Source organism: Ambystoma mexicanum, chromosome 11 (genome assembly GCF_040938575.1).
Source record: "Ambystoma mexicanum isolate Mex_15411 chromosome 11, UKY_AmexF1_1, whole genome shotgun sequence".
NCBI classification, from domain to species: domain Eukaryota; kingdom Metazoa; phylum Chordata; class Amphibia; order Caudata; family Ambystomatidae; genus Ambystoma; species Ambystoma mexicanum.
In genome coordinates, this window is record NC_090934.1 from 428,496,661 (window position 1) to 428,523,686 (window position 27,026).

A 27,026-nucleotide genomic window follows, 5' to 3' on the forward strand; every position below is an offset into this window, starting at 1 on the left:
TAGGGAGTTTGTTTGCACCATACCACAGAGCCCTAGAACACATGCGAGTGGACCAAACCTCCACACACAGGCCGATTTGTATCATGGTGGGCGAAAATGTGGAGTGGTGGTCTCACAGTTGATGTGTTTACCTACACACTGTACTTGTTTTGGGTAACAGTGCTTGGCTATAAGCCACTACGTTACAAGCAGCTCTATGCACCGAGCATGCAACCCACTGTGCTGCCTTACCATGTGATAAGTCGGCTGAGGTAGCCCGTTGTTGGCTGGGAGGGAAGCCTGCAATGCCCGCACCCCATTCCATATGCACTTGTTTTGGACTCTAATGTGTGTAACATTGGACATTTGCATTTGCATACAGCCAGGTCTGTGCTTAGAGCACACAGCTCACTAAACTGCTTTACCATGTGATAGGTTGGTTGGAAAATTCTGTTGTTGGCTGGGAGGGAAGCTTGCGGTGCTGGCGCACTGGCTGTATGTGTTTTGGGTACCAATGCTTGGCTTTGTGTCACTAGGTTATGCACGGCTCTATGCGCAGAGAACAACCCACTGAGCTCCCTTACCATGTGTTAGGCTGACCAAAGTAGCCAGTTGTTGTCTTGGCAGGAAGCCTGTGGTGTCAGCTCCCATGTCTGTACTTGTGTTTGGCTATCAATGCTTGGCTTTGAACCACTAGGTTACACACAGCTCTATGCGCAGAGCACACAACCGATAGCGGTGCATATAAACATCAGACGTTTTGGCTGGGTTCATTCTGTGCCTACAGGTGTCATGCTCATTACTCAAACAGCCTGTGCTCTCGCTGTCTATGAGTGACCTTAACTCATGCCATGTTCATAAAATGCTCGCAGCACCACCATTTGGACCGACCTAATACAAAATCCCAGCAAAGGACACCACAACATCTCCAGTTTGAAAACCAAACATGTTTCAGCTCTGCTAATCAGTGCTTATGGATTTACGTGTGAGTTCCATGACACCAAAGCCATTTCAGAAGGCACCTGTTTAATTTGGTTTCCCTTTTCTGTAAACACATTGTTGCTGACTGTGTAGGAGCCTCTAACTCTGCCCATGCCTTACATTTACACTCCTCTTAATAACTGCTTCACCGATACAACTGCCTATTCTCCCTCTAAATACAACATATTGGGCCTCATTACGACCATGGTGGTACGAGATGAACGGCGCCGTAAAAGGTGCCGGCACTGTTTACCCCATTCCGCCTCATTACGAGGTCCCCTCGCGGGACCCAGGAAGTAACGCCTGGTCAAACCAGGCGTGCTTACCGGGTCCCGCGAGGGGAAGAGGGAGCAAACAACGGGTCAACTCGTAATGGCCCGTTGTTTGCTCCCTCTCCCATTCCCATTCAGCCCTATGGGGGCTGAATGGGAATGGGGAAGGACCGGGTCCGGGTCCTTGGAAGGAGGAATTACCGGGCCTTCCGAACTCAGAATGGCCCGGTAATTCCTCATTCTGAGGACCCGGACGCGATTTCGGCGGCAGCTATGCCGCCAATAGCGGCATGTCTACCGCCAAGGTCTTAATGAGGCCCATTGAGTCTACGTCTCCTCAATCTATAATGATGTAATCCATAAACAGGGGCCTTTCGGGATACATACACGCTATTAATGATATTCTGATTGTCTTCTAGCATGATGGTCCAGTATACATTTTCCAAATGTTGGATTGTCTGCATCATCATTCCCTTTTCCTTTTTCTTTGCTACTACTCTTTCTGTCTTCACAGGCAAGGCTGCCTTAGTCATCTGCCTCCACCAACCTCCTTCATAAAGTGGTGTGCATAGCGGGAAACTCTTGCTATGCTGTGAAGTGGACCATTATGTGTTGCCTACCTTTGGGGTTGAAAGCAACTCCCAGCCTGGATCCCTTGGATTGGCTGTCGGGGTTGGTAGCCTTAGTGAACAATCCATGAGCCGGAGCGTCCGCTCAAGCGATCTAGATGTATGGTTTAAAAACATAGGAATGAGAAAGCACACGCCATGCAGGTACTATGGTGTGAGGGACACACCTTGTTGAATTTGGAATATACTCAGAATGTATCCTTAGTATTAATACAGATGTATTAATAATGGGACCTCGTAATGAGGCGGTACGGGGTAAACAGCGCCGGCACTTTTTACGGCGCCGTTTTTCCCGTACCGCCAGGGACGTAATGAGGCCCAATATGTTGAATTTAGAGGGAGAGAAGGCAGTTGTATCGGCAAAGCAGTTATTAAGAGGAGTGTAAATGTAAGGCATGGGCAGAGTTAGAGGCTCCTACACAGTCAGCAACAATGTGTTTACAGAAAAGGGAAACCAAATTAAACAGGTGCCTTATGAAATGGCTTTGGTGTCATGGAACTCAGTACAAAACACACACGTAAATCCATAAGCACTGATTAGCAGAGCTGAAACATGTTTGGTTTTCAAACTGGAGATGTTGTGGTGTCCTTTGCTGGGATTTTGTATTAGGTCGGTCCAAATGGTGGTGCTGCGAGCATTTTATGAACATGGCATGAGTTAAAGTCACTCATAGACAGCGAGAGCACAGGCTGTTTGAGTAATGAGCATGTGATGAAAGGTTGCCCTAAAACACATCCCAACTGCAGAGAGATCTTGTCCTTGGGCCAGATTTTCAAAGGGACTGTTGCTGAATGTAGAAGTGGAACGTGGCATGCGAGCCTCGATGAGGAGCGAGGCTTTGATGATTCGGGAACCCAGGTGTGAAGGGGGATGTGTATTACAGGATGACAGGGGCTCTGTAACATACAACATTGGTAACATACCATTTTTTGGATTGTCAATTTTGTAGGTGGGGCGCCAACGATGCTTCCCGCCTAGGGTGCAATCTGGTGTAAGAGCGCCCCTGCCTAGAAATGTTCTGTCCTCTGAATTCGTAGCCTTGTTTCGCGAGAACAGGGCGCTCAGCACAGCTTATTGGTCTCCACAGCAACACCCCTCGTGAGAAGGTCAGCGGCACGAACTCAGCAGGAATAATCTGTACCCTAAGAAGCTCCTGAAAATATGCCACCTCTGAACAAAAATAAAGAAAATCATCTGCAAGTATGAATGCCCAGAGGGCAGGCCTGCCTCACGTTCTCGTGTACCCGGATGTTATAGGCTAAAGGGGACACGGTCCCCTTAAGGGAAACGAACCAAGGATTGGGGGGGGGGCAAAGGGAGGGGAGGGAACGCAAGTGGGGAAGGCAGATATAGTTTGTGAATAAAGGAGATAAGACGTATGCCCCGTCTCTGCGTTTTATTTAGCAAAGGCCCCGAGCAAGACGTGACACCCGAGAACATTTCACTTTTTTCTTATCTATAACAAGTGGTAGGATTAAACCTGAAATTCTGACAAGCGCATAGTAACTCCCCCACATAACCTGCATTTGCTCAGAATGCAGACAAAGCATCTACCTCGACGCTCCTTTTCTGAGCAGAAGAAAGAGAACTATAAATGATGATCACAAAGATTCAAGGTTATCGCGCTCCGCACCCGTATGGGACCGCAGCCACAGACCATTGCAGATAGAATATACACGCAGTCTCTTACGGTGGAATAAAACGGCATCCCTATCCAGGCCTCAGCTTGGGTATCTGGATATAGATAGTCCTGCATAGCGACTGTGTGTGTGTAGAGGGGCCCTGGTGGCATGGCTCCACAACATTAACGAGTTTGCCTGTTTTATGCTTACTGGAATAGACCCTAAAGCATTCAGGCAAGGGTTCTTTTTCCAGTACATGGCAAAGAGCATTCTACCTGGCGATGTCTGCTCAGTAACAGGCTATCTTTTAACATTGGGCTTAAAGGCCAAGTAAAACAAATCAGATATTAAATATGTGATGATTTGTCTCTGAGTTAGAAGTAGATTTACTGTGGTAAAGCACTGATAGGGCAGAAAGTGGTTTCTATGGAATTAAGAAACCGCTCTGGGAGAGATATATAAACGATTCCTTTTGCACAATGGAATATTTTATGCTCATAAAGTGATTCGAGCAGAGTAGCAAGAAATAGCAATCCAGGTGGTGAGAGCCTTATGAAATAAATATACTGCGGAAAATGGTTTTGGAAGAAAGCCTGGTTAACTTAAGATATCAGTCCTTTATAAAGTAGCATCATTGAGCAGAATAAGCAAAGACAACACCAAATGTGGGAGCAAAGTACCTGGGAAGAATGAACTAAAATTAAGTTGGATAAAGCAAACCTTCCACCAAATGAAATAGATGCAAGGGTAATGGTTTGCAAAGGAAGTACAGCTGTGCCCCAAAACAAAGTAAATGTTGACAAAAAGCAGAAAGCATGACAAAATGCATAAAATTAAAGTACAGTGGGCTTAAAATAAAAGTATGGAGCGGAGCATCAAGTATGAGATTACCATTGGAAACACACACTTTACAAAGCCCCCTCACTATTCACTAAGACTTCTGCTTGGAAAAAGGAATAAGTCAATCTGTGGACAAGTCTGTGAAATCAGACACACAGATGCAAGAATGAGACCCCAGCAGCAGTTCACAAGTAGAACCCTAAAGGGTTAAAAAAGAATGCCTTTATATATTATAGGAGCACATCATACTACAGATGGAACAACCAAATCAGACCAGTCAATCAATTCTATCTCAAGACCAGAGGTGAGCATCATGCTTCTCATTCCTTTATTTTCTGGTCAAGCAGAAACTGTTTGAATATCAAACAAACACTGCAATGATAGCATTTGCCATAAAACCAGGGCCAAAATGCAGACCCTTCTCAGATGTTTTTGGGGATGGACCCCCAGGTATGCCAGAGGGACACTGGAAGTCGGCGGACATGGAGGGCCCAACACCCTTCCCCAGGATACACAGAGAACTCAGTCAATGGTAAATTCACACTGTGGTTTATTACAGACAAAACCAACAGGGATCAGCACAGGAACAGAAAATATTCATGTATATTCCGCTCTTCCTCAGCTCACAGGCCTGTTTTACATCCAAATGGCGTAAGCACTTCGTCAAAACTTGACCCCTCTCCAGAAACCCTATCAGGCCAAGTGATTGGGTATTGAGTATTCTATAGGACATTATAGATGTTATTCTACTGGCCCTCGCATGTCAGGTGGCTGGCCTGTTCCATCCCCAAGTCTCTAACTATAACAGTGTTGCAGTGTTGTTGACTTATCATTGGTTCTTGCCCGTTGCTACCCACCCCTAGTGTAATAAACTGTGATTGGCTGGAGCTGACGTCCCCAGGCATGGGATCCGCAAAGGTTCTCAGCTCACTGTGTACCTCTTCAAGGTAATGCGAATGATTATGTCTCTGTATTGTAACTTGTGTGCACCACCTTGCCTTATGAGAGTGCTCTCCTGTCTGGCACAACACTTGTTGCATACTTCTTGAAGTGTGGGCCTGGCGGCCTGGGAATGGCTCTCCTTTCCCACTGCCAATCGCTGTCCATTGTCTGCTTCGGCCGCGTCACATGTTGAGAGATCACGAATTTGAGCTGTGCAGCTCTGAATCATGAGGATTTATTCGTATTTTCTGCAGCTCGTCCCTTTGTCGTCTGGGGATTGGAATGCCATCCATATCTCTTGACCTTGGCTGTGGGTCCTGTCCCACATGTCTTGCTCACTGTCGAGCCTGAATAAGCTCAGCTCGTCTCTTGCTCAGAGCCCTGAGGCCTGCTGTAATTTTCCTAAACCTTATAATGCGGTTTCTACAGTATCCATGCTGCACTACATTTCCATAGGTTAGTCACAATTGGCTCTGTCAGGTCCCATAGGTGCTCCTTCCGTTCCATAGGGCCATTCGCGTGTAAGCATCTGCAAGATCTGCTCAGGATCTGTTGCGCCTTGCAGTTTCTGCGTTGGTGCATTTGGCTAGTGGCAAAAATAATAAAAGCAATGACAGTATGTATATGTATCTGACCTCTAACTATAGAACTGTAAGCTCGTGTTCTTCAACTATTCAAGTGCGTGTTTGTGTCCCCAAGTGCGGATGGCACGTGTGCTTCATGTGTAACGCTACTATGTCATGGTGTCTCTAACGAGGTCAGCAACATGGCTTCTTGGTGTTTAGTCCAAGCTGTCCATACAGGTGTCTCTAATCATAGCCTGTGGCTCTGCATCCACGCATGGATAGATCTGTATGTCCCTTCGTCGGTGTGGCTGGCTGAGGGGATACCTCTCAACATACTTGTCAATCATGGGACAGTTGGGAATTCGTCCAAAATAGAATGGGTGATTGCTTCGTTTTCTGGTCTTCTTCCTTGTCATGAATTTAGTAGGAGGGGGGGTGATGGCAGGCTTCCCCATCCCTCTTCAAAGTCACGCTACAACCATTATGCTCAGATGACCCCGGGTTCGGTGCGCTTAACAAATGCCTAAATAAACTAGCCAACCAGTCCTTCTTCAGTCCATACCTTTTAGGAGCAGCTCGTCCTCTTCCTCTTTCAGTGCTGGTTACGTAGCAGATAAGTAATACTCTGTTCTATTCTCTTTACCTCTGGGGGATTGTGTGCTTTATTATCAAGGGTTACTTACATCTGGTTGAATGCTGCAGGACTTCCAGCAGAGGAATGGGCATGTTTGAAGTTGTAAGAGTAGTTGTGTTGACAGCAAAGTCATGAAAGCCTGTCAGTCTCTCAGGCCTCATGGGAAGTTGAGCCCGTAATCTCTCTCCTTGACCCCCTTTCAATGAATTAATCATTCGAATAAACTAAGATTGATGATGATGATGATGATGACACCGATTGTTGCAGTTTAAGTTAATGGATGCCATTTAATTTAGTGAAGCGTGGCAATATGAGGCAATAAGAAGCCGTTTAGATCACTGAGTGTTCTCTTTTTTGCACCTGGTCAATTTAAATATGTAATGACTGTTGCATGATGGTTCATTTAAATAAGGATAACTGGAATGTCAGACATGCCTTGTCGGCAGACAACCATGATGGCAGCCCTCCTCCCCATTTCTTTTAACTTTGGTTTCAAGATGTTTTGTTGGAGTGCGAGTTCACTCATCTGCAACCTTTGGCTCGCAAGATGCTTTGGACTACAAATCCTATCAACCCTAGTAAGCACAGTCAATGGTGAAGGGGCATGGGAGTCATAGTTCCGAACATATGTAGACCCACATGTTGCGGATCCCCTGAATTAGACTAATGAAAGCATGTCATCGGCATGTAAAGCAGCACAACCAGGCCTTTAAAACTCACATAGCTATTAAGCTTCCTATGACAAAAAAAGAAACGAGCTTCATCATTGGTACAGAAGATGCGATGAAGACCACCCTTCTGATATAAAATAGCTCCAAAAGAAGGAATGCATTAAGGTTTCATAACTCTACCGCCCAAGGGAAAGGAAGAGTCCTCAGAGAGCTTAGAAAGCTTGGAAAATAAAATAACACTGGAAGAAAATGTGCGGAAACAGTCAGTGGTTAATTTGTAAAAAAATAAGTGCCAGGGCCCAAAAAGTCTTGGCCCCATAATGCCGGATCTGGGGCCGGCGGCCAGCAGCTTGGGCGGCCCGGGCCAGTTCAGTGTGTCATAATGGCGCGTGTGCGCGTGGCTCTGTGAGGTCACTATGGGTTCCAGTGGAATGCTAGTGCGTGGTGTGACCGTTGGCAGTTGGTGAACGGAGGTGGCTGCAAGGGATGTGGGGAGCCCGGTGTCCGGCGTCCTATCTTGTGTCCAGTTTTCTTACCCAGAGAGTGCTGAACCAAGGACAAAGTATGTGGTGTACATACTATAGTGGCCGCCTCCGCTTCAATTGTATCACTGGCGACGAGGAAGGTAAAGACAGCATGGGTGCAATCGCTGCTGTGGGTGGTGCAGCTGGTACCGGACACCGCCCCCCGTTTGTTCGCCACACCCCAGGACATACTGAAGAGGTCCCCAAGAAACGGTGCTGCCACCAGGAAAAGGTAGTTGGTGACCGGCAAAGAGGAGAGGCGGCCAAGAAAAGGAGCGGTGGTAGCCGCATTGGCATATGGTACCGCAGCTGGTACCGGGGACATAGAGGACCGACGGTAACGGTTTGCCCTAGCGGTGGTCTCCGTGGGAGGAGGGCGGGTGTGTTTGGTGGCAGCCCCTTTTCGTAGTGGGCACCTCCGCTTCAATTGTATCACAGTGCTAGACCTAGATCGGCCCACCACCAGCCCATCACACTACTGCTGCTCCATGTCACATGACTCCCGAGACTAAACATGTCCCTTTGTAAGTGCCAGATGGGTTTAAGCATGCTCCCTTGTGCAGGCTTGGACTGGCCTATAGGGCAATAGGGCAATGCCTGAACCAAAAAAGCAAAATTCTAGTGTGGGCCAGTTTTTTGGCTCAAAGTGGGCCCATTTTTTGGCCAATATCGGACAGTTTGAGTTACTACACTATGAAGCTAGTAGTTTAGACCAATGTTGGTGAATAAATATTCTTTAAATTGCACAATTTGCACCACATGTTATCAAGAAACTCCCCCTTGGGTACTATTCAAATAGTGTGTCACAAATGGAATGAATTTCCATTTGCAACTGTGGGCCTCTTTCTCATTGGTGCCCGACACAATTTTGCGCCCCAGTCCGACCCTGCCCTGACAGGAAGTAAGACAATACGCACCACCAAAACAGTTTTGTTTTCACAATACTGGTACATAGTTAAATCCCTTGCTATTAGTTCCCAGTGGTGAATATCAGTAGCAAAACATTGCGGGATAGTCAGGGCACAAGTTTAAAAAAATAAGTGGTGGGATAAATAGCATACAGATGGTACAACACCACAGGAGGTGGCATTAGAGGAAGCGATGTCATGACCAGTTAAAGGGATGGTCTAGTAAACATTTTTATTTCAAAAATAGATAGGCCACATTAAAAAAAAAATACTAGCATCCTCTGTTTTAAAACTTCCTATGTAAAATTTTGAGCTATTCAAGCTCAAAATTCGAAAAAGCAAGCACAGGGGCGCCGCCATTTTGTGAAATGGAGGCCCTCCTGTGCTGGCTTTTGCTTTTGCGGCACTAATGAAGGAAAAGCCAGCCAGCTGTAGTAAACAAAGTCTACCGCTGGGTGGCTTTCCCTTCATTAGTGCCGGGACTCGGAGGACGCGGACCGGAGACCAGAGCAGGAAAGCTGCAGCTGAATCTCAGTAAGTGCTATTTATTTTTTTTACAAAAAATAAGCACTAGCTGCGTTTTTTTTTCTAAGTTTTCCGGGCTGGAGGAGCCCGGAAAACTTAGAAATAAAACCGCAGCTTTAAAAACGTATTTATGTTTGCGGTCGCTTTTGAAGCGACCGCAAACATAAATACAACGTTATTGTGTTGGAAAACGCTGCGGTGCACCGGAGGGGAGCACCGGAGACCCAAAGTGAAAGCCACAGCAGGCAGAAACACACGCGGTTGTGTTTACATGCCGCGTAGTGTTTCTACCTGCAGCTGATTTCCCATTTGGGGCTCTCGGGCTCCTCGTGGGGAGCCCGAGAGCCCCAAATGGGAAATGCTACGTTGTCTGCCTGAATCTTCTTTTCCATTTGGGGCTCTCGGGCTCTCCCGTGGGGAGCCCGAGAGCCCCAAATGGAAAAGCAGATTTAGGCAGACACAACGCGGTTGTTTTCCGCAACGCCGCGTTGTGTCTGCCTGAATCTGCTTTACCATTTGGGGCTCTCGGGGAGCCCGAGAGCCCCAAATGGTAAAGCAGATTCAGGCAGACACAACACGGTTGTGTTGGAAAACTTTGCGGTTTTAAAACCGCAGCGTTTTCCAACACAATAACGTTGTATTTATGTTTGCGGTCGCTTCAAAAGCGACCGCAAACATAAATACAACGTTTTTAAAGCTGCGGTTTATTTCTAAGTTTTCCGGGCTCCTCCAGCCCGGAAAACTTAGAAAAAGAACCGCAGCTAGTGCTTATTTTTTGTAAAAAAAAATAAATAGCACTTAACGAGATTCAGCTGCAGCTTTCCTGCTCTGGTCTCCTGTCCGCGTCCTCCGAGTCCCGGCACTAATGAAGGGAAAGCCACCCAGCGGTAGACTTTGTTTACTACAGCTGGCTGGCTTTTCCTTCATTAGTGCCGCAAAAGCAAAAGCCAGCACAGGAGGGCCTCCATTTCACAAAATGGCAGCGCCCCTGTGCTTGCTTTTTCGAATTTTGAGCTTGAATAGCTCAAAATTTTACATAGGAAGTTTTAAAACAGAGGATGCTAGTATTTTTTTTTTAATGTGGCCTATCTATTTTTGAAATAAAAATTTTTACTAGACCATCCCTTTAATGCCAGCCCGTTTTAGAAAATGGCCACTTTTGATAAATTCACGTGACTTTCAGTAGAAGACGTTTTCTCTCCTGCCACACACTGGCGATCTGCACGGGAAATAACTGCTAAGGAAGAAATGGCCGAATTGTACTAGTTCTAGTAATTCTGTAAAAAAAAATATGGAGAGCCTACAAGACATATTTTACATGTCCCGACTTTTTGCTCATGCAAATGTGCATTCCTTGCACACCAAAAAAGGCAGAAGTGGGGAGACAGTGGGCTTGGAAAATACACCGCCATGCCTTCCCTCTCCTGGACTGCTGTGCACCACCCCTCACTCCCTCCCATATCCCACAATGATGGTAGGGGGGTGGGTGTGGGTAGGGTGACCAGATTTAAAAAGTAAAAAACCGGGACAGGGCACCCATCATAAAAGTAGGAATAACTTTGAAATTGGCTGTCAAGGCACTACACTGGAGTAGCGGTTGGAGGAGAAGGAGGTTTAGGTGTTACTGGTGGAATAAACACATATCATAATTTATCGCAAACTACCGCTATCTTAATTCGTAAAATGCAGCATTTCTTCTGTGTAAGATTGTACATTCCTGCCTGCCAGCCATTAAGACTTACTACCAAAAACCGGAACCGCTGCATTTTCCAATGGAAAAATAATCTTGAGAAAGGGGGACAGAGCACCCAATTCCGCCGGCACAACTGGGGCGTCTAGTCACCCTAAGTATGGGTGCATTGGGCAAACCAAGAGGTCCCCTATTCCCATGGAGCGACAAACACATACACCTGCAGTGGGACCACACATGCATCCGGATTGCAACACCCTGTGCTAAGCTCCTGTAGCTGCTAGGCAATGCATTATAGGGGTCTCCGAGTGTGATAGTGAGACCACTTGGGGTGCTTTCTGTGTCCCAATTTAAACCCACTTGTGTTCGAATGTGTATTTAGTACACTGGTAAGGCCCCATTCAAACAAAAAGCTTCAAAAGAAAGAGGAAGTGGCATTTAAGAAAGAAGTAGAAACTGGAAGAAAGTATTGGGGAGAACGAAATAAAAGCACTCGAGCTGCCTCTCATTCTTCGGGCAATTGTGTAAACATGTGGCGAGCCCATAGTGGCCCTTTGTTTTGGAAGGAAATTCAAATGAATTCAAATTTAGTTGGCTGTCCTTGAACAAGGCCTCAGTCTCTTGTTCTTTTCTAGCTGTCTTTCAGAGTGTTCCCTTTCAGGGAGTGGGGGGGCACTCGAAGACCCCTTCCTAGAGCCGTGATCAAAGGCTGTGCCATCCAGGAGACGTGCCATGGCAAGGTGCCTCTCACAGCGGCGGGAGCCCTTTTGGACTTAGGACGTGGCACCCCCTGATGCCCAGGGATGGTGGACTGGCCTCTGTATGGTGCAGGTGGTGACAATCAGGAAAGGGTCACTACTCCAAGATGGGTAGAAATTATTTTATCGGGGAATGTTCCGATTCCGGTCAAAAGATGGTCGGTCTAGGTATCATATTTACTTGCAACCCTTGTCTGCTCACAGGCTCTTTCTCTCTGTGTTTCCAGATGCATTTCAGCACCTCACGCATTACCTCCATAGCCGTAGCCAATGCATGTAACTGGTGCCTCAATGTGGCAACCTGCTGGAATGTTTTGGCATTACAGAGCAATGTTCAATGACCGCCCCCTCCCCTTGCAGCCATAGTCGGAGACACGCTGTGATGGGATTTAATTAGAATTGACTGATTTTATTAAATGCTTTCATGTCCAAGTCGTGGATCTCTTAGGCAGGCAGTTTGCGTGCAGTCCCCAATTTAATAACGCACAACGTGCTCGCCTTGGAAGCAGGACGATGCAGTCCGGAGCAACACAGGTTCGATCTCCAGGTACACGCTGTACCAAGGGGTGGGCAATCGAACCTCCTTGTATTGCACCGTGGGCGGTGTAGGCCACTCTTTCTTGAAGGGCCAGTGCTAGGACATTTGCAGTCTTAGGTGATATTTTTTGGCAAACGGATAGAATGTGCTGCTTATGTGGGCATTTTGGTGGCACACCCTGCAGGTGCCTCATGTTGCCTTAGGTGTGCTTAATAAAAACACATAAATAAATAAATAAATAAATAAATAGATAAATACGCAACATTGCCTAATGGCTCTGCTTGATCAACATTTAAAATCCTGTCGGGCGCCATCTGCACAGGCGCTTGGATGGTGAAGGACACACGCATAATAATTTACAAATACCGCCTAGGAGGAGAACGAGAACAAAACCGCTAAATCTCTCTCATTTCGTGGTGGCTTATTTGGAAGAGTTTGGGTATATGGGTAGAGAGAGGGGCGGTTGGGTGGGTGGGGGTAGAAAGAGTAGCGGTAGAGTGGGTGGGGTAGAGAGAGTGTGGGGTAGGGTGGGTTTGTGAGGGCAGATACTGGTGGTAGGGTGGGTGGGGCAGAGAGGGTGGGTATAGGGGTAGAGCGAGTGGGGATTTTGTCGGTAGAGAGTGGAGTAGTGTAGTGGGGTTAGAGAGAATGGGGCTAGGGTTGGTGGGGTTAGAGGGTAAGGTAGGCGAGGTAGAGAGAGAGGAAGTAGGGTAGGAGAAGGGAGAGTGGGGGTAGGGTGGGTGGGGTAGACAGTGTGGGGTTAGGATGTGTGGGTGTAGAAAGAGTGGGGTGGGTGGTGGTAGAATGGGGTTAGGTTAGGTAGGTGGAGGTAGAGTGCGTGGGGTAGAAAGAGTGGGGATTGGGCAGGTGGGGGTTTGGGTGGGGGTAGGTTGAGTGGGGGTCCAGATGGTGGGGGTCAAGTGGGTGGGTAGGGGATAGAGCGTGTGGGGGTAGGGTGGGTGGGAGTTGGTAGAGGGGTGGGGGTAGGGTGGGTTGGAAGGGGTAGAGAGGGTGGGGGTATGGTGGGTGGGGTTAGAGGGAGTGGGAGTGGGTGGTTGATTGGGGACACACATATGAAGAACAAAGCAGCCCTGGGGGACTTCTCAAAGTAGCCCAAACAAAACCCAACCAAGGGGGGTGGGAGGTGGAGAGAGTGGCCATTGGGTGGGTGGATGTGTGTAGAAAGGCAGCCTCAGGTGGGAAAAAAACAGACCTGCTGTCAGAAATGGGCCAAAAATAACCCAATAGTCCATGCAAAAATAACCCAAAATTGTTCAATATGAAATCACTGTCCAGCTGGGAAATGTTAAGCCAGGCAACCAACTTGCTTCTTACAAAGCTGCTGAATGAGGCAAATATTGTTAGAGAACTTCTCATTGGATAGTATGGCGGAGGAGTTTGGAAAAAGAGATTTTAGTGATTTGGTGGGTTTCATGCCATAGGATTGCCCATTGCTATATCAACCAGATATTCCCAGTTCAGAACCCCCATTCCCACTCCCTCATAACAATGTTTTTGGCAATTTTGTGGCACAAGTGCCCCAAACATTTCCCAACACCAAAAATGATACGATTTAGTAAAGTGAATAAATCGCCCTTTCAATTATGTGAGGATGTAGTGGCCATGATAACAGACCTCCTTTCAAGTAACGTTTTACCTCCCCAAAAGAATTTTAAAAAGGCTTGGGGGAGGGTCATTCAGAAGAGGGACAGAGGCAGTCTAGGTGGGGAAACCGAGGCGTGGGGTGAGAGGGGTACCAAAGCCTGAGAAAGGCAGAGGCCAGCAGTGGTGCAACACCACTGAGCTGACCGGGCTTCCGCCTCTCTACCCCGTGACATTTTGGGCTATGTTGATGACCTACAGAGCCGTGGTCGTACAGAACAGGACACAGATGTTAAACAGCGCCTGGGCTTCCCTGTTAACAAAGGTCCTGCAATTACGAACCTAAGCATTTCAATGTTAGCACCTGCATTCATATGTATAATTTTTTGGGAACTTTCCATCATGATGTGGGGTTAGCACTTGCATGCCAGGGGAGTGATTGGAAGGGTAGAGAGAGGGCGAGAGACCGCTCCTTCTCACATCAGTCATTAAGTGGGTGCTTTCAGACTTAAAGGAGAGAGTTAACTTGCACTAGAATAGTCTCATTAGAATGCATAAGGATGTTAGATGGCCCTCACAGAAATATGTGTGCCCCACCCCACTGTCTCTGAAGTTAGCACCTCTCCCAACATTTGAAGGGTTGGAACCCGAAACCCATGACCCCCACACATGAAATTTAGATGTTCTTGCGCACCTGGAGGAAAGGGTTCATTTTTTTTTTTAAAGTGGGCAAGTGTTGCAGGAAACTAGCCCCATTCCAGCCAGCAATATAGCAAACACAAACCACATGGGCAAAGAGAGAGACCGTCGTGGAATAAATCCGAGGAGAAGAGGGACGAGGACTTACTTACCTTAAAGAGTCGCGGGAAGACATCTGCTGGTTGCCCTCGCACCACAAACAGCCTTGAATTCAGCTTTCTTAAGCTGTTGTCCAGGTCTTCCAGGGACTGCAGAAGAAACCTGACAAGAGAAAATAAACTAGATTTAACTATTTCTGCACACAAAAAACTCTATAGTCATAAATAGCGTGAGAAGTAAGCATTGAGGACACACGTCTAATAATGACATAGGCCCTCATTACAACTGAGGTGCTAAGTGCACCAACTTTACCACCATGGTGTAAACTACGTTTACACCATGGTGGATGGCGGATTTACCGCCCATTACAAGGTGAGTGGGGCGGTAAATCCCCATTTCCCATTTTCCCTTCCCCATTCCCATTTTTGCCCCATAGGGCATAATGGGAGTGGGGAAGGCGCTAATTACGGCACCGTAAATTACGGTGCCGTAATTAGCACCAAGGTGCCTTAGCACAATGGAACTTAACGCCTGCAAAAAGCAGGCGTTAAGGTGGGAATCAGGCGTTAAGGGTTAACGGTGGCGTTAACCCTTAATGCCTGAGTTGTAATGAGGGCCATAGTGTAACACACACCAAAGCACAGCTGACACAGAGGGAGAGAAAGAGAGCAAGATTAACCATTTTCCTAGAGGTTATCCTACCATGCACCAACTGAAGCTGAAAACAAGCTCCTGGCACCCCAAAAGTTTCAAGACACCGGCATTAACAGCATACGTGAACATGGGATTATTAACATTACAGTGCAGTGCTCCGCCAACAGCCCTCTCCCAACTAGTCTTTGAAATTCCAGATCCTGGGTGACTGAATCTGTCAATGTGTGCAGGAGGCATATGCTTTCTAACAGGAATCCACCTCGTTTCCCCTCGGCTTTGTGTTAAGGCAGGTTTTAGCTTACCCTCTATTGTTAAGGCACTAATATCAGGAGTGGTTGTTGTAATATCAGGATTATCCCTGGCTGACGTGCAATGTATACAACTCAAATAGCATTATCACGAAAATCAAGTTAGTTGGGGCCCCACAAACGGCTATCTGTAAAAGCTTTACTGAATGCAATCACAGCAAACACTTTAAAACAAAAGTAAATGTATCAATGAAGAGACTTCCCAAACCAGGTCTCAATGTTTAACACTAAACAAAAATGATGCCTGCCATTCCCAGAACCCATTCATGCTTAAAGCAAAATCACTTCTGGAATCATTTCAAATCATCCTACAGTAATTTCACCAACTTTTTCTTACAAATTTGCACACGAAAGTATCAATAAATATTCTACATCGATTCACAACAAACCACCACCATGTGGTTATTCCAGGCAGATATTTTACCAACGCACAGCCATGTGCATACTCCAAAAATATCCACAAAGGAGAATATTAGGGTAAGAGACCACTTCTTTTTTCTGTCTTCTTCTATAATCCCAACCTATATATCAGCCTACATAACATACATATACGTTGTCAAGCAGAATCACTAAATGAACTGGCATTCATTATTGCTACCATTTTTCCTTTTAATGTGTTTCTGGCATTGCGCTGAAATCATCCACGCTGGTGTCAGAATTCTGATGTAAAGTCACAGTGAGGCTGAAATCAGCAATCGATGGGCATGGACTACAATGGTGAAAGGGATGGATGCCTACGGAGGGGCACTACCTACCTTTGTCATGTAGGCCACAAGGAAATGGCTAGAAAGAAAAAAATAATTTTCACAATCACTCTCCTCGTCATCTACTGCCTGTCATGCTAATATGAGGCCTGTCAGTCTCGTTGTGTGGGAGGGGCCAGTTTGGGTGCAGGGTGGGAAAAAAAGAAGTGGCGGGAATGGAAGGGAAGGGGTAGGTATTGTAGAAGAATAAAGAGACGTGGAAAGACGTACTGCATCGGTCTCCTTATTCCAGGCCTGACCCGTGGCCCGGGTGGCAGGCAGAGCGAGGTGCGAACGTGCAGAGCGGGAAGCACACATGCCCGCTAATCACACCGCCTATATTTTCAGACTTACCTCTCCAACTTTGCCTCACTACAACATCACAGTTTATTTCTGTTATGTTCGATTCTTTCTTCCTTTCTATAATACCTTTTACTCTGCTTTCCCATCATACATGTTCTAGCACTTCACTGCACCCTGCCCCCTTTTCTCCTCATGTCCTTTCCAATCAGCCAATAATCCTAGGGTAACATAAATTACACTAGGGTTGATCTCACGTTTACTCAGTCAGTGACTTTAGCATGTGGGTTGCCTCTCTATCACTGCATCACAAACGTAGGAAAATGTACACTTTTTAGTGCTTGTTGGAAGAAGGCTCTTGATGTGTGTCTTCTGTGCATAAGACATGTGGCCTCTGCAAAAGGGGTACTAGTTGGCCATCCCCCAGGCCTTGCCTCCAGCCCGCCCGAGCGAAAGTCTTGTTCTTGACAGCCAGAGCCTGGGCTCTGGTCTTTTGTTGCTTTGCAGGCTACACTGATTTTCCCCGATATCTTGCTTGAATCCTGCTGGCCAGTGTGGGCTCATGTGAATTTTGTGTCTGCTGCCCTGTCATTCAAGATGTTACGCTGAGTGTTCTGGAGTAAAAGGAGATGAAGAAGAAAGCTCACCATCGCCAGACATCAGTGCTACAGGAGTTCTCGTGACACCCAGAGCTCTGTTTACAGGTAGAGAAATCTTATGAACAGAAGAGCCTCACCCAACTTGCCTGTTTCCCTTGAGGTGCGAGACTAACTACTCAATCCCGATATACATTTTAGATACTATATCTGGACTACCCCTGCTGGTGTCTACGGTTCTTCTTGACACCCCACACTCGTCTTTAATTCAGGTAGGGGACATGCCCACTTTGGAAGAAACCTCAAGAAAGGACCTGTATCATAAACACCCTCTTATATTTTTTACATTTTTTTTAATGTTATTGTTGAAAGCACTGACCTAGTTTGAGAAGAGCAGAGCGCTGTATAGTGTGTGTAGCAGGCATTTTGGGCTGGCGTCTCTTAACAGCAGAGCAGTACTATGAGTTGTGGTATGTGCGTCCGTATGTGCGTGTATTGGAATTAGTCATTGGTCAAGTGTTAAAAAAGCCATGTTTTTAGAGATTAGCAAAATTGGAGAATTGTGGTGGCATTCCAAGCCGAAATCGAGATCGAGTTCCAGAAGATGGGTGCATGACAAGAGAATGATTGTTGGCAGGTCCTCTCTTTGCAGACAAGTTGTGATTCAAGCCGGTTGGTTGATTTGCTGTGTGAGTTCCGTGTGCCACCAGATATTTCTTAGAGGGCATGGGGTCCACTGTTAAACTGCAGACAGAGTTCTGATTTTGTGAAAGAAAGAAGTAATCGACCTCAAGTGATTTCTTTGAAAGAGCATCTCTTTCTAACTAGCTTTGGCGATGCGTGGCATCTTTAGGCAGTTCACGTACCATACTTACAAATCTTAGAGGGGGAAAGTCATAAAGGGTGCCTGGAATCTCTAAAGCTCATTTGTTACCTACAGACTAAAGATTCTCTCCCTCCACCCCCATCTTCTCTGTGTCCATAAACTCAAGAATCTCAATACCAAGGATCAGAACCCTACTGGTGCCATGCCTACCGAAACACCCACCTGTTCAGATGATGAGGCCAGATTTCTGCTATGTGCAGTGTTACCCTTCTACTTTGGAAATTCCATTATGTCAGATGCATTGCTGCTATAGACATTAATATACTTTAATGGCAGACAAACAAGCTTTCTGGTAACATCTGACATTGCATTCATTCCCTATGTTTCAATGTGTTTAATTTGTATTTATTGATTACTATAGCGCTTACCCAAAGTGATTTACAAATATCTGCTGTGGTACAAAACGAAGAAGAAAAATTAACCAACCAAAATCGAACAAGATGCCGGAATGCTAATCGGCATACACAGGAAACACCAGATTTAACACATGATCCTCATATGACTCTTTCAAAACATGGGACCACATAACTGATATGATGATAATAATAAACAGGCAATAGTACACAGGGACATCTTGTTTTACTGCCCACCACATTACAGATATGAGGATATATACATATCTTTTTATTACAATATGGAATACTGCCTATCATAGAGGTAGAAGTTAGAATTGTAAAACGTTCCTTGAATGTTTCAAATAGCTTTTTCTTGTTTAGAAGAGACGTGTATCCTGATTGAGGAATGAACAATGGATGTAATGGCAAAATTGCATAGTTGGGGAGGCCAACGTATAAGGAACAGCAGTAGTGGAGGCGTGAGAGAACAATTCTTTGCAAGAGTGTCCTGATAGAGGCAAAAGTCAAGAGGTGGCGAATTTTCCTGTTGTTGAAGAGATGAAACTGCTAGTAACAAACAGTAGAAATGTGAGACTAGAGAGAAAGAGAATCAAAGATAAATCCAAGGTTACGCGCTTGACGGCTGACAGGAAGCTGGAGGGGGAGTTGTAGATGGGGAGGAATAATAGAGGCAGAAGCTGGGAAAAACAATATTTCCGTCTTGTTCGAATTTAGGCAAAGAAGCCGTCCATGATTGGACAACAGAAAGACTAGAAGTAAATTGCTGGTGGATAGAGTCAGTGAATGAAGAGCAAAAAAAACAAATTTGAGCGTCACCGGCGTATAAGTGCACTTGTAACCCATGGTTAAGAATTAGCATAGCCAGAGGGAACTTATAAAGAGAGAATAAGGGCAGACCGAGGACAGAACTATGGGGGAATCCGATGGGAAGGGGGTGCAACTCAGGGATAGACCCTTTCCATGCAACAGCAAAAGAACAATTAGATAGATAAGAAGAGAACCACTAAAAAGCAGTGTCAGAGAGTTTAAGAGAGGAAAGTGTGAAAAGAAAAGTAGGGTGATCCGCAGTGTCAAAAGGCAGCACTGAGATAGAGTAGGACGGAGATGGGTGGGGGCTTGAGATGACGAATCTGTAAAATCGAGTTTAGCACAGAAAGTCCAGTGCTGTTTGTGTAAAATCCAAGTCGGATCACAAACTGGTGAGGAGGAAGTGAATTGAATGGATTAAGAAAGGAACTAAGCTGAGAATTAAAAATGCGCTCGTGCAGTTTAGATAAATAAGGAAGGAGGCAGATGGGGTGGAAGTTGGAGAGTTTAGAGGGATCCAGAGAGAGTTTTTTGAGAATAGGGATAATAGTGGTGACTTTAAAGGCAGATGGAAACTAGCGTAGGGATAGGTTCAAAAGATGAGACCAAGTTGGGGCTAGTGCAGGAAGAATGTCCATGGTTGGCAATTCCATAGTTTTGGAGCCAGAAGTTGAAAAGAACAGAAAGGGAACCATATTGTGAAGGGGGCTGGGAAAGCAGAACGGCTAAAAAGCAAGAATTCTTAAATGGGAGCAAGGCATGAAATACATCTTCCACAATACATAAAAAGTTAAAGTGGAATCACTGCATACTAGAAAGCCATTGAAGCGGTGCGAGATACAGAGAAATGTGTACAGTAAAGCTAAGGACAAAGAGGATATGAACTGCAGAATGCAGGAAGAAAACCACACTTTGGTAGAAGCATGTAAAGGCGAGATTGGACCTACATGTATACTTGCAATTTTTTTATTAGGAATTGCTAAAAAACATCTTATTTTGCAATGTGTACTTATGTCAAGTGAACTTTCATTGTAAATTTAAAATTAACTTCCATTACTACCTCAAAGGTTTTCGGATCCCAATTTGATTCATGGAAAATAGGTAATGGCATAGCTGAGCATTCCATAGGAGGACATCTGCGTTGAAAATTGATGTGAAACCCTAGTTGTAGCATGTCCAGTAAGAATGTTCTAAAGGAAGAGTTGCAATGTCATTCAGATGACTGCTGTCAAAAACTTAAGCTCAGCCTGTTAAGGTTTTGGCAAATAAAGAAATGCTTAGATGGTGTATAGTGTGAATTTGTAGACTGTGGCTTTGTTTCAGAAGAGCTACAGTTTAATCACCATCCACGTGTTACAATACTCAGAAAAATGCATGGTCCTCAGCCCTTTGAGGCTGCAAAGGACTTTAAAGTAAAGGGTGCATTTTTTGCAGATCTACCCTGGAAGTTTGTCTGTTTCACCGACAGATGGAAATTGCACTCTTACAGAGTAGACAAGAGTGAAATATACTTCATTGGCACCTAGAATTGGGGACACGTTACATGGATATTGGAGTGATTGGTGAAGTTGTTTCTTAAGATCTATTTTACGCCAGTTCACACAAGGTAACTTACTTGAATCCAACAAAGGATGCTCCCAAGACTGTAGGAATCTGTGTGTGTCTCTTCCCCCGATTACGGGCCTTCGAAGAATGGAAGGCAGAGCCTGCCCCAGGGATTTCATTGTATAACCTCCAGAATGAAGATAGATCTCTGTATCAGGAACACTAATCCTCTAACCGGAGTACAATGGCACAGGTCACAACATCACCCAGTGCGAGTGTGCGTAAGCGCGCCATTTTTTTCTTCCTTTCATTTATTTTTCCACTTATAAACAGTAGAGAAACAATCCTTTGCAATCGTACCCCGGCTGGAGGTCCATGAACTTTTTAACGGCTTTGGCAGGTAACGGGTTCCTGACCATGACTCCTACGATACTTTTTCTTTATTGACTTTTATTTTTAGGTTTATTTGTCCTTTTTTTCTCTTTTTTCTAACCATACCTTGACAGTGCTGAGCAGCATGCTCCACATAACCTGCGAGTAGAATTGCACTAGTGGACTTACTGGTGTTAGAGGTACATTTGCGTGTATCAATATTTGGATTTTTACCGTTTAGAGGCTGTTTATTTATTTAACCATGCCATTAACCTAGACATGTTTCCCACATCATGTGCAGGATATATGTTCTCTACATTTGGCACGAGATGGATGATTCAGATTTACAGTGGAAAATTATGCAGGTATGTTTGTTGGATTGATATTGCATAACACAGCTTTTTGTATTGCTGTGCTCCTTATTTTTGATTGATGCTTTCTTCCTTGTTTTTGTAGATGTAGCCCTGATGATGGACACTGTACAAAATGCATTGGCTCATTAGATCTGACTTGAATCTGTTTTCCTTGCTATGTATTTTCATGAACTAATTGAATCATCACTGTAATGAATAAGCTGCCATTCTTCCGTTTTATTTTTTATTTTCTTGACAAGCGTGAAATATTATAAGTACATTGTGTGCATATACCATTTCAAAAGCGGTCCTTGAGACTCAGTGGTGTGCAGGCAGCACTTGGGGAGGTTCTCTAGGTAGTTCATTGCGTCTGTGTTATTGTCCTGGTGCAGGAATACTTTCTTTGCAGTCCTCTCTGTACATTATCTATAACTAATGACATTTAAAAAAATATCTGTTATACAAAGGTGAAGCCTACCTTCGCATTTTTTCATTGTAATCCATTTAAATAAGCCAGTAGCTCTCTTTTCCCAACACTGATGTGTGTACCTTTCGCGTAGTATGCAGTTTATCCAGCACGCCATCAACCTTCAACTCACAGATCCTTAGGATAAGTAAGGCCTTACTCATATTTGTTGGCTTCTCTTCGCATCTACGGTTCTCCTTTGTAAAAACACTGTCAATCTAGGTGATCTTGGATGACCCATAACAGACAGCGGGCCTCATTACGACTCAGGCGGTAAGGGTTTTACGACGGCGTTAACAGCGCCGACCCTTACCGCCTGAGTACGAGGTCCCTTAGCGCCATGGCGGATTTAACACCTGCTTTTAGCAGGTGTTAAAATCCATGGCGCTAAGGGACCATGGAGTTAATTATGCCACCGTAATTTACGGTGGCGTAATTAACGCCTTCCCCACTCCCATTATGCCCTATGGGGCAAAAATGGGAATGGGGAAGGGTAAATGGGGATTGGGGACTTACCGCCCCGCCAAGGTCGGAATGGGGCGGTAAGTCCGCCAACCACCATGGCGTAAACGTAGTTTACGCCATGGTGGTAAAGTCACAGCCCAGGCGGTAACTTACCGCCTGGGTCGTAAAGAGGCCCAGCGTGTCCCCTCCTCTGTGAATGATGATGTTGCTTAGAAAACCACAAGTTTGGGTAAGTTCAAACATTTCATCCAAACCCAACAAGAGTTGATGATCTGCCCTTCACAATGCACAATGCTGCAGATACTCTGGGCGGGAACGGAATATCCTACAAGAAACCTCTCTGTATCATCCCGTTGCAACCAGCAGTGGTGATTGGGCCGGCTCTCGCCAGATCTGAGATATGGCACCAGATTTGTAGCCGGATCTTGGGATCCAGCCAGAGTCAGTCCCAAACAACCCATGCCATTAGCGCTTTGCACTGGATTGTTTTTAAAAATGAAGAAAAAAAAATAAGCGCCTGCTACAGTATGGAGTAGGAGGGCGGAGCAGCACATTGGTGCCTTGAGTGCTGTTCTGGTACCGCCCCCCTACATATACACAGCAGGACACCAGCCAAAGGCCTTCTTAAGGATGGCACCCAAGCCATCCTGAGGAGTCACTATCGCCATCAATCTGCTTCAGCACCCGTCCTCTTCATCAACCTCAGCTACTGCTGCTGTTGGAGCTGCCAGCAATTTGCCATGCCTGCGCCCACGTAGATTACAATCCCGAGCCCGCGAAGGTGGGGGCTTCGTCACTCAGTGATCTAATCTGCCCTGTGCAAGCGCAATGTGCCCACAGAGAAGTTTACTCTTTGTGCACAGTGCTCGCACAGGGCAGTCTAATCTGCCCCACGGTGCAAGCGGACTGTGCACAGAGCATTTTACTTGTTTTGTACTCTCTCCACTCGGGTGCTTTGATTTTAACTTTACACCAGTTTCCTTTGTCTCTCTGGTATTTGTTCTTATTTGGTTATATACAAATAAGAACAAACACGGAGCCAGCACACATTCAAATCTGGCCTCTAAAAAATGCAGCACATCAGATAAGTTATATATTATCTGATGTGGTGCATTTTTTAGAGGCCAGATTTGAATGTGTGCAGGCTCCAGTGAATGTGTAGTGGACCTCTTGACCCTGTGTGATTTGCAGAAGACCTTTGGCACGGGAAGGTGGGCGCATCTCATCTGCCCTGCCCAGGCTCGGTAACGGAACGAAATAGCCGTTTTCAAGTGGTAATGATATCATATTTTGTGTGCACCGGTGCCATGGAAGTTGTTTAAAGTGGAATTGATATATAGTGTGGAGTTTGGAAAAGAAGCAGCATGAAAGAAATTGCTCCGTTTTAAACTATTATTTTGGCCATTTCCTTTGATCAGAGGTCAACTGCCAGCTCTGCCCTCTCTAAACCCCACCTCCTCGGGCTCCTCCAAACTCTGCCCCCACCCCCAGCCCTTGTGGGATCCCCCACCAAATTGTTTCCATTTCCACCACTGGTTGCAACTATATGATATGAGCGAAATGATATGTTATTTATAGCTCGCTTAATACCCAGAGGTTTCTAAGCGCAACCCGGAGATCCAAGGCGAGCACGTTGCTGCCCCTGAGCTATCCTCCCGAGATAAATGAAACATATATGTATCGCCATCCATCTGTGTGCCCGTGTTTAGAAACCCTGTTCAGTATAAAGCTGCCAAAGCTATTAGCTTTGCAAATGCTTGTTTTTAGGGTTGTCTGATATTTCATATCCTCGTGCGCTTGGCTGAGATCGCTGCCTCTGCTTGGTAGCTTGCACATTCAGCAGCCATTTTAGGCTTCTTTTGTTTATGGAAATGTTCCATGACTCTTTCGTTGCATGCACCGTATTGCCGTAATCTGTTTTCCTTGCTATGTATTTTCATGAAATAATGTAATCATCATTGTAATGAATGAGCTGCCTATTCTTCTGATGGAGGTGACAAGCGTGAAATATTATAAGAACATTGTGTCCATCTACCATTTCAAACGCGGTCCTTGGGACTCAGTGGTGAGCAGGCAGCACTTGGAGGGCTAGGGGGGTTCTCTGGGTAGTTCATTGGGTCATAAGATGGCTCTTGCTTACTAAAAGAAAAAAACATGCCATAGACTTGAGGATACGAGTGGTGTGGTCGAAATGCCTCGCTGTATATTGACGCTGGCTAAGGCACAAAGTCGTCGATAATGTAGGGTGCAGTTCTAGATACAGAGCGAATGAAATACACCAAAAACAATCCGCGAAGAGTTGTCACATAACGCATATATGTGTTCATGTATGCATTCACGATGCAGCGTTGGAATGATTGTCCACTGAAGTGCTTAGATGGCTGGTTTGGAGGAGGCGTAATCACAAAGCGAGTCAAAGAACACGGGTTTGGCTTGCAGCAGGCAGGTGAACACTAGCAGTGGAATGGGTGCATGCGTGAAAGCACGAGACACGTCACGCCCGGTTCCAGCCAAGGACATAATGTTCCTTCCTGCATCTGCGGGCACGGGGATAACACGCTTTTGTTAGAGGAACTCCTGCCAAATCAGGATGAGGTGAAGACTTTGGAGTGCCGCCAGGATGAAAAGAGCCCTGCAGCTGGGGTTGGCCAGGTGATGTGGCGTTGGTTTCCACCACTGCAAAGTGCTTAAGGGGGATAGGAGAGAGCATAGCAAGGGATGGATGGGGAGGCGGGGACAGGGTGGGGGGATCGGGGTACGCGAGAGGTGCATTGGGGTTTGGATGGGCGAGGTTGGACATTAGAAGGGAAATCAAGGAGTTGCACCAGAGCGAAAGGACCCCGACAATGGGTTACAGGTCAAAAAGCCCAGTGAGAGAGGGCCCAGAACAAAGAGGTCCCGGGAAGAAGGTTCTCCCTTCCACCCCTCTCAGATGAAGAGCTGTGGAGTTGCTGTATACAAACAAGCACATTGTATTATTCCCTCTGTGAAAGGGGCTTCTGGGGGTCAAGGGCACATGTGGTTCCAACAGCGTCTAGCATGCCGTCAAACGTGCGAAAATCCATTGCTAAGCCTGACGATGTTCCCACTAAGCAACAAGAAGAGGGTTTGGCGGGAACCTGTGGAGTGGATTGAGGGAACGTAGAAATAATTCTGGCTGCAAGTAAAATGTAGCAAAGCACAAGTGAATTATTCCTTTCACTCTTTTGAACCTGTGAGTAACCTCGGATGTAACCTCAGATAACCTCGGTTTCCCAAACACAGCTTCCACGGCGCTTGCTAAACACACTCGTGTTGGGCAATAGAACAAGGCCTGGAGGACTGGCCTGTGACAGGCTAGTGTGGGCCGGTTTCTGAGTCAACGTGGGCCAAGTGTGTTGACTAAATTCACCGAGAAGCAGGTTGATTAAGCCAGTGTTGCTGACATCCAATCGAACTTCCACTTTATTAAAAGGTTAATAACCATTCATGTACGTTTCTAGCGATTCTCATAATTCGACAAAGTGATAATACAGACACACAACCCATCGTCGAATTTCCCACTTGCATAGTGCAATGCATAAAACACATGTACACATCCAGTACACATCCATACACCCTACTCCGAGGTATGGCAGGAATCATGATGGAATGGTTACCCTTTAAAAATGCAAATTACACCAACTTATGTATGTCTATGATAAAGACATGTTCTTTATTATGTCCCTCACCTCCACCTGTTGAGGCCCAAAGCGGACGAGGCGGCGAACCAGGGATCCAGGATATAGAGGCAGCGCAGAGCCCGGGTCCCACGCAGAGCCGCCTGCAGAGCGGGATTATCGTGCAGCCGCAGTCCCTTCCGGAACCAGTGAAGAGCCGAGCCGGCAGGGGGAGGGCACTGGGGAGGCATCGGGGTTGCAGGGGCCGAGGCTTCAGAAGCCTCCACTGCCTAGTCACCGGCTCGCCTCTAACTCCCCTGAATATCCGAGCCTCTCTTTGCTAGGGTACGCGACGCGGCTCTGTCTTCAGGCCTCCGCTATTCGTCCATTAAAGGAGCGCTCTCAGCGTCCTCAAGCCGCTCACTCTTTACTGAACGGCCTTCGCCCAATCCGCCATCGACGCAACAGGTTCAGATTCGCTGTCAGGTCTTCCCACTCACAAACTCGTGCCACGCCTGCAGCCCGTCAGCCGTTCTCTACCTGTGATTGGTTACATCTGACAGCTACAGAAACGCGAACAGCCGTGTCATAGGTTGGGGAAAAGCCCAAACGCTGATTGGCTTCACGGATTCCAAGTCACGTTGCTTCCATGTGTTGTTATGTTCTCCAAGGGATGACGTGCACCGTCCCCATAGCTACAAGCACGCTTTCTGCCATTACCGCTGTTCTGTAATATTTCGTATCCCATACGGATCCGGTACCCCCTGTCTTCGGCTGTCTTCGTAGATCGCAGACCAAAGTAGAAGAGTTCCGAGCCTCGGTATGGGGTAGCAAATGTTGCACAACACCGGCATAACGCCCGAGTTCCATATTGTCCAGTCATGGGAGTATTCAGCATTGCCCGAGAGGCTGGGGGGCAACCACGGTGAAACTCCTGCTACTTTCCCCTCAAATGCAGTGCACGCAATTCCAGGTTGTCTCATTCGCGCCCACAAACCGCCCACCCCTGCCCCCAATCTATTTTTTTAGTAACATTACTAGTGGCATCTTGCATTTT

The 27,026-nt window shown here is 46.2% G+C and overlaps 1 protein-coding gene across 2 annotated transcripts in view; it reads right to left on the reverse strand.

Moving 5' to 3' along the window:
- The window catches only part of CRY2 (cryptochrome circadian regulator 2), a 190,919-nt gene extending 164,448 nt beyond the window's left edge, over positions 1–26,471 (reverse strand). The window contains exons 1-2 of one of the 2 annotated variants that reach the window (XM_069623255.1): positions 26,042–26,471; positions 14,534–14,642 (exon numbers count right to left, since the gene is read on the reverse strand). In XM_069623255.1, the coding sequence (XP_069479356.1) occupies positions 14,534–14,642; positions 26,042–26,220 (288 nt within the window). In that variant the 5' untranslated portion in view covers positions 26,221–26,471. The remainder of the gene's footprint in view (positions 1–14,533; positions 14,643–26,041) is intronic. The other variant, XM_069623256.1, reaches the window with a different exon arrangement.
- Positions 26,472–27,026: the final 555 nt, after the last annotated feature.